This window comes from Pholis gunnellus (genome assembly GCF_910591455.1).
Source record: "Pholis gunnellus genome assembly, chromosome: 18".
In the NCBI taxonomy this organism is placed as follows: Eukaryota; Metazoa; Chordata; class Actinopteri; order Perciformes; family Pholidae; genus Pholis; species Pholis gunnellus.
This window is the reverse complement of record NC_136545.1, coordinates 2217819-2229007: the sequence shown is the minus strand read 5'-3', so window position 1 is coordinate 2229007 and position 11189 is coordinate 2217819. Positions and strand designations below refer to the sequence as shown.

Here is an 11189-nt window from a genome sequence, read left to right as displayed (position 1 = left end):
GTTTATTTGTTTTTTCTTTTGAAGAGTAACTCAAAGTAAGACAGGTAGTCCGGAAGTAAGAATATGTCAAAATAAAAGTGAAGGTAATAGAATGACCATATACAAGAAAATTGTTCGTCTATGATGCAAGCACATACCAGGGTAACATTAGAAGACAAATAAATATAAATAAATAAATGTGGGCTGATGGGAGTGTGTTAGCAACAATAGTTGACTACAACACTCTTTGGCACCCTCCGGCACCCCTCTGACTGCTGGCGGCACTCCTGTGATAACTGTTGGCACTGGCAGCTTGTGGCTACTACTGACACCTACATATAAGCAGAGGAAGAGTGAAGATATCTTCAGACATGTATGTTTGGATTGGACATTCTATGGGTTTTAATTTTAAAACGTTTTTATATATATACTTTTAAATGATAATGAAACGGATGATTTATTTTCATTATTTTAGCCGATTGTTGTAAATGACTCTAAAAGTAATAATATGGAAAGAGTGTATTATGTTCCCTTTTGTTGCAAAATCATACTTAAATAAAATGAATGAGAAACAAAAAAGTACAACGTGATTTTACCCGCTGTTGAGTCTTTTTAAGCTGAAATGAAGAATATTGTCAAACAGAACTTGTCTTTTAAAAGTCTTTATTCTCTGGCCAGAGAAGAGGCTCAGTTACACAGAATCACTCCGACTCTGTAGAAGAGTGATCAAGGGTGGGGGCCTGTGTAATGGAACATCCCGTTTCAGGCCATGGTAGTAAAGTATAAGAGGTGCTTTATCTGTGTCACAACAGACGCACAGATATACGTTCTATCCTTAATGTGAACACAATAGGTACTTGTTATCCAACTCACAGAAGAAGAGGATATGGGTGCAGGCTGTCAGCTGGTGCATGGATCACAAGTCTCATGATGCAAGCATATGATAGACTGTTTCACAACAAGTATATAAACCAGTTCTACTTAAAAGAATATCAAGTTTCTATTACACAAACAGCAAGATACATTTGAGCACGTATGTTAACACAAAGGATGAAGATCTACTGAGTTCAGAGCAAAAGTACAAGAGGCATTTACACAATATACTTAAGTAGACATATATACTAAGTAGAAATGTACCATTACAGAAGCATGCTGCAGACCTCAGCTGCCACTTTTTGGTAAGGACGCAAGCTTGCATCCAAGAGAGGTCATACTACCTAAATCAAGTAGTAAACACCAGCAAACTGCCTGCAAATGCATCATTTACATTTATTTATTTTAATTTAATTTAATTTATTGATTATCATGCATGGAGGTACTAAAGTAGTCTACAAGGTAGCACTCTTATCCTTTAGAGCTGCGATTATCTCGACAACTCCCGGGTGAACTCAACGTTCATAGGCTGCTGAGGACCAGCGGCCCATAGCTTTCAGTGTAGATGCTGGGACCAATGCAACTGCGGAGGTATTTTGAGAGCAGCTGAAGTTTCTGTATTATTGCTGTAGAAAGAAGATAGCCTTTCCAATAATCGCAAAGCAATGACCAAATCTTAGATCAGATCTACTTCATCTAAGGCAACGAGATCGTGGAGTTTGTCCACCGTGAATGATCGGCCTTGGGGAATAATTATATCAGGTTTAAGGCCTAATAACGAAAGTAAAGCATGTTTAGTAATAGACGCTGCATCCGACACGCTTTTCGGGACTTCTCTAATACAAACCAACTTTGAGAGGCAGTGTCTATTGTGATCAGAGATGGGCAGTATTTCTATTACTTGTATTTGAAATACGTATTTCAATTACTTTTGAGTATTTTGTAATTTGTATTTGATAGGGCCGATTAAAAATCTAACGTAATTTGTAACAAAATACTTTAGAGTGGAGTAATTTTGTATTTAAAATACTCAAAATACTTTCTCCACGAATCAAAAAACAGTTCACGAGTTCAGTCTTCAGATCTTCAAGTTCAGCTGATTGTCTGTCAAGTTAAATATTGTATCTGAGTGTGACAGATGTCAACTAGCTTGATGTATAACTTATGTCTGGGTCTGGCTACATAGCCTATTGTATATACATGGTGATGGTTATAATATCAAGCTAGCGATCGATGCTAACATGCTAATAACGCTAGCATGCTGTCTAGGCTAGTGCATAGCCAGTGTTTAGCAAGTTAGCTTATCAGTCGAGTAGCTAGTGTAAACACATTAAGAATAAGCTTAAACAAATATGCTATATATTTGTAAACACTGCTATATATTTGTAAACACTGCTATGTATTTGTAAACACTGCTATGTATTCGTAAACACATTTAGTGAAGCTTAAACCATATGCTATGTGCAGTAATCATAATATGTCTTTAAGTGTAAGTCACAGAGTGAGGCTGCAGTGATTCTCACCCACGCAGAGGCCCATCGTTAACTGACCAATAGCAGAAACCAGGTACTCCCGGTCTTGCCACTGCTTGGTACAAAATAACAGTTTCAACAAAGAAGCAGTTAAGCGACCTTGGCCTCAGAACACACTCTCAAACACACACACACACACTGATCTGACTCATCGCTGGAGCGGCTATCCGGGTGCCGGTACGGACGGACGTCCTGTGCACCAATGAGGCTCTCAGAAAGTTTAAACCAAGAGCCGCCTCCACCAATAGTCAACCAATCACAAAAATGCCCTTAAGGACTATATAGTTTTGTGTTCTCCCTTGGGGAGCGCCTTTTTCTTTGCTGTCACAGATAGTTTTGATTTAGGTCCGAGCTCGTATTGATCTGCTGCGTCAGAATACTCCTGTTATGAATAAATACTTTGTTTGATTTTAAGTCTATTGAGTTCAGTCTAGTCTGTGTCCTCTTTCACTAACACTAGCTATAGGAAGAGGGAGATTGGGAGCTTGTATGTCATATGTGATGAATATTTTCTTGTTGATACAAAACAAAGTTTATGGGCTGTTAAGTCCCATTAATAAAAATATATATATACATAATTAATCAAGTTGTTCTTTTAATAGCTTTGCTTAGTTACACTGACATTCTGTGACTGTTCTTCCTTGTTGTGGGGTTCACCAGAGCTTTGTGTACATTATATAAACCTGAATGCTCTGCTATACCACATTGTGAGAAAACAGAAAATCTAGAAAAAAGTATTTCCTATATTTTAAATACAAAATACATGTATTTTGTTACATTTTCTGGCACTAGTATTTTGTATTTTGTATTTTGTTGTAATACATTTATTTGGGGGTATTTTGTATTTTGTATCAAAATACAATTTGATGTATTTTTGCCCATCTCTGTGACAGGGTTTATTCACTTCTTGACACGAGACGAGTGTGGCAGCACGGTTGAACACATCAGCATCTTAATCAAATTAACGTCATTACCAGCGAGGATTTGATTCCTTAGCTGAGGAGAAATTGCAGCTAAAGGTGGAAGGAATGGCACGCCAGTTGAAGCTGCAGGGACTGCACTTCCCAGCGTTCTATGCGGCATGACGTCAACAGAGTGCGCACCAGCTGTCGTGTCAGCTGGTTACAGCTGGGGGCGTGTGACTGTTCTGCATGAAGTAACGGGATGCTTCACTAGTCAGGAAGTATTTCCTTAGGTAGGTTGTTCCAAAGGTCAAGTTCAACTAGTATCTCTCCTGAGACAGCCAGCAGCTTATCAATAGATCCATTCTTCTCAGTGTAGAACGTGTGGCAGCATAGACTGGCAGGAAGTGTGTGTGTGTGTACATGAAAGAGTTCTGTTTACATCCATTTGACTGGTAAGTTCTGCACATGCTCTGTGTATTAACTGTGCACACAGCTGGTGCGATAGCTACCATGAGTCACGGGCTCTAGTAACGGGACGTGGGAACAGTGTTGAATGTCAAAACATGAGCTGTGATTATGTAACGGGTCGTCGCTGTCGGATGACATATCTACAATATCACATTGCTACTATGGCACAGACCTCATGAATGCTACAGCATGCTTTAAACCACTAATGGACAGAGTTACAAAGTACATTTATATACTTTGAACCTTTGCGAAACAGACCTTTTTAAATTGTAAACCATGTTCTGCTGTGATCCTTACATGTAGTGGTTCTTTTTAGAAATAACAGAACTATTTAAATTGCAGGTCACCATGAATAGCGTCAAGGTTTTTCCAGCGCTGTTTTGACAGTAGTTTTTACTGCTTTTTATACAGTTAGGTTTTTTCCGGTGGGAAATGTGTTTTGGTTGAACTGCTAACAAATCAAAGTCATATCTTCAAAAGTCTTCATCTGAAAAGTGACTACCAACTATAGCTGTAATATCAAATGTAGTGGAGTAAAAATCACTTGCGTTTTTCCCTCTGAAATGTAGCGGCGTAGTATTAGAAAGTAGCATACACAATGTGAGTATTCAAGAACAGCACTTAAGTAATGTAGTTACAATAAATACTGTAGAATAACACATCATTTGTGTGGATTGTGTTGGATTTAAAAAAAAACTTTAACGGAGAAAAGAGGAAGAATCCTCTATCAGGATGGACAGAAGTGTGATCGATGTCATGTGACACAGTGTTTGTGTACTAGGCATGGCCCCAAAGGATCCACATTAAATAATATTGTACTTAAGTAGTAGTGTAACTACTCTAACAAACTCGCAGTTAATCAAATTACCAAAACCAAGCAGTGAGTCCAGGTCTTTCAGGCCCTCCGAGGCTGCGGGGACAGTTGCCCAGTTGGTGATCCAGCCTTGATCAGGTGGTCTGAAACACAATCAATGAATGCAGGTTTAAAGTGGCTATTATACCTTTCTTCACCATGTAGTGTATTGTCCTAGCTCTATAAACAGAGGATCTGTGATGCACTGTTCATGGACTGTATGTTTCTCGGGGAATGTAATGCCTTAACAGAGAACTGTCAGTAGAGCTGAATGAAGGGGGAGAGAGGGGGAATGACATGCAACAACAACAGAGTGACTTTAAAAGTTTGCTTTTTACAAACTCAGGTACTCTTATCTTGGATTAGGTGATTATTTAGATAATATTCATTTTGTGCAACTGCTAAACCTGGGGTTTGACAAATATGCATTCTGGGAAATGAAAGGAATAATACAGTATGTAGATGATGCAGGTAAGTAGACATACATGTCAATAGCATGCCATTGATGTCTTACCGTAGTGTTGAGCATGTGTTTATTTAAGATTCAGGTCTCCATCAACAGGTCTGTCTGATGCAGTACTGCAGTACTCGGGGCGGGGTCCATGGATGGGACTTCCATGATGTGCTGTTTTCAGGATACGCTCCAGACGGTGGCATGTTCATGCCCGAGAGTTTACCTGTGCTGAGTCCAGACACCCTGAGGAGCTGGAGGGGGCTGACCTACACCCAACTGGTGGTGGAGGTTGCCTCACTGTTCATCCCCACTCAGCTGATCCCCAGACAGGACCTGGAGGGTGAGATGGAGTAGTATTCATTGGCATGTCATTTGATATTCAGGGATGTTTGCATTCCATATAGATATATGAAAGGAAAAAATATACAAATTGTAAACTGTATACACTGGTCTAAAAAGTACACATGATTAAAAAGAGACAGTATCAGTGCAGTCCTCCAAAGTTAACTAATAGAAGACATAAAGTAAAAATAAGTGTGTTTTTTTAACGAGACATCATCAAATATGTATTTTGATTTTCAGAACAACAAACCCAGAGCTTCAAATGATTTCTTCTCTTTGTTTCCTGTCCCAGTCCTTGTGGGTGAAGCCCTGACTGGTTTCTCAGTGCCTGAGGTGTTGAGAATTGCCCGGCTGAAGGAGGGTCTTTCAGTCCTGGAGCTCTTCCATGGAGGCACCTTGGCCTTTAAGGACCTGGCCATGACCTGCACAGTGCGCTTCCTGAACTATTTCCTGCGAAAACAGAATCGCAGAGCTACAGTTCTTGTAGGTAAGACCCAACCACGATAATGTTGTGATGAAACAAAAGTTACGGATGTAACTGCGGTTCTATGAATCCTTACTGACCGCCAGAGGCAGTGCTCAACACTGGATATCTTCCGTCTCGCACACTCGCAGGTCGAGTCTTTATATCAACAAAGTCACGTGTGACCTCGGATGACCCCAGCCGGGTATAAGTTCCGGTGTCATACAGAGAATTCTGGCGGTCATCCATGAACCAGGGTGAAGTAAGATAATTGGTCGGCTTTATCAAGTCACATGAGAATTTCTGCCAGATATGATTTAACTGTCATCCCCAACTCTACTATGTGCTTAATTAAAGGAATCTTAACTTAGTCTTCTACTCCCATCACCCCTCATCTCCCTCAACTTTCAGTTTCAGCTGTGACTTTATGAAGTCAAAATCTCAAACAAAACAACTATAAAAAATGTTTTAATAATGGATAGGACATCACTTGCCAGTGCCTTCAAAAACACAGTTTCAAGAAAAAAACATTTTCTGAGGTGGTTAGGTACGAAAGTTTAAGGGAAAGATTAAAAAGCCTACTTGGTTAAGGTTACTGGACATTCGTTGTCATAGTGACATTGATGTTGTAAAGTTGACTGTCGGTAGGAAACAGGAAGCGAACCTCTGTCCTTCCTACTTGGGAGCCAGGAGTTTCTGGCACTACAGTACCATTGGGAGGATCAGACAAACAACTCAGTTGCAAGGATCACAGAAGAATGAAGAAGTGAAGTGCAAAAATCCAAAACTTTACTGAGCTTTGAGTCACAAAAGGCAAAATAGGCAGTCATCGGAATAGTCCTACTGCAAACAAAAAAAGGCATAAACAAAAAATGTAAAGAGCTCACTAATAAAGGAAAACAAAGAAGCAGGCTATAATCCAAAAATCCCCAAACAGGCTGAGGTAAATCTATGGGAATAAACACACGCTGGAGAGCTAGTCTTGTGCAAAGAGCTGAGACAATCTGGTCAATGGGTAGTGAACAGCTGGGGGCATAAGTGCTGGGAGGACTGATGAGTTAATGGAACACAGGTGAGGAACAAAACAGGCGGGAAACTAAACAATGGCAAAGTAAAGCAACCTAGGAAGCATGGGTGAGCGAATACAACAGGAAGTGAAATTAACCAGCGTCCATACGAGTCGTCACAGCCGTCCCTTGACTTCCTCCTTTGCTCCCAAGGGACAACAGTCCTACTTATTAAGTCTATGTCACTTGAATGTAAACATTCACAGTTTTGTTGTTTGCAAACTGAAAAAAGGATGAAGAGCAAACGATTTAGCCATTTTTCTATTTTTGGTCAGGTGCTGGAAATATTGCTGGAAAGTATTCTAGACATCATAGACGTAGTGTTCTGCTTCTAGGAATGTGTTTTTACACATGTTTCATAAAGCAGTACTTAAAGGTGCACTTTGTAGGATTTGGTGGCATCTAGTGGTGAGGTTGCAGATTGCAATCAACTGAAACTTCCTAATTGTGCCAAGGGTGTAGCAGAACTACAGTGGCCGGTGCGAAAATGTGAGAACTATTTCTATGGTGGATGTCTGTGGTGCTGAATGGAATTCTGACATTTGTTGTAGAGTAATGTGGGCATCAAACTGTTTGCAAGCCATGATGTATGTTAAAAGACAGTGTTTTGTACTTGGGATGGTTTAGTGTGAGAAGGAAGCTTAATGTTAATCAGCAGTGAGGTGAAGGTAAAGATCCTTTACACGACAGCCATCACTGTGATTATCATGGCATTAACAAGCACAATTATGCTCCATAAGACTATACTAAATATCACAGCTAGTATGTTAGATGATAAATGTAATAAAACTGAATCAGTCAGCTTGTGGGTTTCCTCTCCAGGTACTTCAGGAGACACAGGTGGCTCGGCCATCCAGAGCGCGAAAGGTCTCAGTGGGTTGGACTTGGTGGTGGTTTACCCCCAAGGACGCATCACGCCGGTCCAAGAGAAACACATGATCACCTGCCTGGAGGATAATGTCCATGTGTTTGCTGGTAAATCCAAAGAAGCTAAAGGACTAATAGCTGCTCTTTCACAATCAATCACGATGAGATGACGTGTGTTTTTACCTCTGTAGCCCACGGCAGCTCAGATGACATAGATCGGCCCCTGCGGAGTCTCTTTGCAGACCAGGACCTGGTCAGGTCTCACGGTCTCATGAGCCTCAACTCAGTCAACTGGTCTAGAGTCATGATCCAGCTTGCCCACTTCATCTATGCTTACCTGGAGCTCAGTGGTATGGAGCAGGCAGAGGCTGACGGAGACCTGCCTGAGCTGGAGGTGGTGGTGCCCACTGGAGGGGCAGGAAACATTGCTGGTTGGTTGATTACTATTCGGATTGAATGATTATTTCCCTAAAAAATCCATCTTTTGATTAATAAATACTCAACTTTAGGTTGAGTATTGAATAATCAAGTTTGAAAAGTGGCTAATACATGTTTACTGCTCGCTCATGGAGGGAAGTCCCAGCCAGCTTGGATTCCAACTGAGACTCACAGTCACACACAAAAAACCTCAACGTTTTTACAACCGAGGACTTCTGACTAATCGTTGATCTGTTTAATTTACTGCAGTCGTTAATCACTCCAGTAGCAAAGGGTTTCCTTTTTTCCAAATGATCACACCATGCTTCCCCCATAACAAAAGGTAATGTAAATGTTTTGTGTGTGTGTGTGTGTGTGTGTGTGTGTGTGTGTGTGTGTGTGTGTGTGTGTGTGTGTGTGTGTGTGTGTGTGTGTGTGTCAGCTGGCTACATTTTAAAGCAGATGGGATTGCCTCTGAAGCTGGTTGCCATGGTGAATTCTAATGACATAGTGCACAGGACGGTAACCACTGGTGACTTCTCCATGGCAGCTGATGTCACACAAACGTTGGCCCCCGCCATTGACATCCAGGTAACACAATCCCACAGCCTGTACTGCTCGCATCAATGACAGTCAGCCACACATGGTTTTTGCTTTTCTTCAATCGATTTTAATTCTATTTTTAGAAACAGTTATCTGCTTTCTGTACAGCCCCAAAGGCCAACATATTCAGGCATTCTCATGGAGTGTGTGAAAATGAAAGGGCCAACCTCTGAGGAGCACAAATGTAATCAGTGACGTGCAGCAGTCTGCACATTAGATTTAGATATTTCTTGAATTCGACATATTTGTCCACTGGTGGTGCTGGAGGAAAGACCAGGGTTCACCTAAAAACATTGGGATTCATCCTCTGGGGACAATGAATTTCATACTCTGCTAAAACATATTGCCATCAATATAAAGTTTGGCATTGAGGTATTCATTTGAACGTCCACCATGTGTGTAAAGCCATCACTTGTATTGACATGTTTGGTCATTCAGGATGCTGTGTCACACTGCTTGATTTTTGGTCTGCAGGACCCGTACAACATGGAGCGAATGTTCTGGCTGCTGCTGGGCAGAGATGGAGCTTCAGTGAAAAACATGATGGAGGAGTTTCAACAGTCACACAGACACTCTCTGCCGGAAAACCACCGCAAACTAGTACCAATCATTCACTGCACCCACTGTCTACATTCAGGCATGCTTGTCTTCTAGTGAGACCAAATCTACCACCCTAATACAATTATGTTTTACTTGTAGTTGTCTCAAGTTTTATCAACTGGAACAGTGACTGACGAGGGGATCCTGGAGACCATGAGGAGATGCTGGGAGGAAAACCAGTATGTCCTGTGTCCACACACAGCTGTAGCTGTATGGCATCACTACCACTGTCCTCACAGCCCCAGTCTCAACAGGTCAAGCAAACTGTATTCATCTTTTTAGCCACACACACACACAAGACATTTCTGACTGCACTGTAAGACATGAAGCAGCAGGGCGTTCAGGAGCCTCCAAGGGGACATATGCAAGGTTAACCATGGGGACTGTTTCGATTTAGTGTGTTAGCCAGTAACAAATTTCGACAAAACAACTACACTACTCACTAAAACTCTTTTTGCAGGTGCTACATTGCGACAGCATCTCCAGCCAAGTTTCAGGCAGCAGTGCAGAGGGCTGGTCTGACCTTTGACCTGCCTGAGGCAGTGCTGGCGTTGGACAAGTTGGCCACCCGTTACCAGAACCTGGAGCGGAGCCAGAACTGGTGCAAAGACTGGGAGGACAGACTAAGAGAGAAAATCCAGTCTGTGAGTTCAGCCAGGAAACCAGAGGGGCTTACTACCGCTGATTAGGAAAGATTTCATTACATTGTAAAATGGGGTTGTACTTTAGAAATGATTGGACATTAAACTGTGTATGGGCGAGGTCAGGTGACTGTGGCTGCTTGTCCATGCTTCCCTATCTGGATCTAGTAAATGATGTTGATGGGAAAGGCCTGTTGTTGCCTCTTTGATGGACTTTGGTCTGTAGGGTCGTACAAATTGTCTTTGTATTTCTACAATGATGTCATACACCATGAACCAATCAACTATTCACAACGCCCAATTTCCCTCCCAGAACTGTCACACAAATGTAAATGAATGCTGAAAAATAAAATCAAACGGAGTTTAATTGTCTCAAAAACAATCTAAACAATTTATTTAATCGCACAAAATTGACACACACCATTTAAAAAGTGACTGATATTTACCCTTCAGGAATACAGCTGATGTCCTTGCCTAGCTGTATTAATGATGAGTGCAACAACACCATACGTTTATTTACTATATCCACCACCTGGACCCATGAAAGAAATGCTAAATGGGATGAGGATGTGTTTAGGCATCTTTATTATTCAGTCTCAAAAGTCAGTCGCGGGACCTATATGCAATGTTTGTCTTAGTTCACTTCAGTTTTATTTGTCATTCCTACCATATCATATCCATATACAAATACATATGCAGCAGAATGAGTTCTGGTTGCTCTGAACAGCAGCACTTCAGCAGGATTCAATACAAAGTACCATTTGTGGACAGTCTTGTTAAAAGTAGTATTGAGATTATTAATGCATTTGCAGTTTAAAATGTAGTGGAGCAAAAGTATGAAGTGCCTCTAAAAGTATTGTGTTTACCCTGCCGTGTCAATTATACTGTAAATAATGTGATAACAATGTTTTAAAAGCAAGTCTCTGTAAATGTGCACTAATGTGAGGAAGTGATTTGGAGAAAAGTAGGCCTACTGATTTAAAGGATGATTGCTGAGTATGATGAATGTGTTAATTATTGACAAGAAAGATGTGTCTGAGATCAATTCATCAAACTACTGATAACTTGAAACTTGATGGTTTTGGTGTCAGTCAATTCAAATGATCAGAATATAGCCGTTGAATA

At 41.0% G+C, this 11189-nt stretch overlaps 1 protein-coding gene across 2 annotated transcripts; it reads left to right on the top strand.

Annotated features, from left to right (window-relative positions):
- The first annotated feature begins 3469 nt into the window (after window positions 1–3469).
- Window positions 3470–10576, top strand: thnsl2 (threonine synthase-like 2). 2 transcript variants are annotated; one of them, XM_079179403.1, is made up of 9 exons: window positions 3470–3579; window positions 5173–5404; window positions 5699–5893; window positions 7759–7911; window positions 7995–8234; window positions 8663–8811; window positions 9298–9423; window positions 9523–9677; window positions 9884–10576. In XM_079179403.1, the coding sequence occupies exons 2-9, from the start codon at window positions 5182–5184 to the stop codon at window positions 10110–10112; spliced, it is 1470 nt and encodes a 489-aa protein (XP_079035529.1). In that variant the 5' UTR covers window positions 3470–3579; window positions 5173–5181; the 3' UTR covers window positions 10113–10576. The 2 variants fall into 2 exon arrangements, with proteins under 2 accessions (XP_079035529.1, XP_079035528.1); XM_079179402.1 differs by lacking the exon at window positions 3470–3579 and adding an exon at window positions 3589–3741.
- Window positions 10577–11189: the final 613 nt, after the last annotated feature.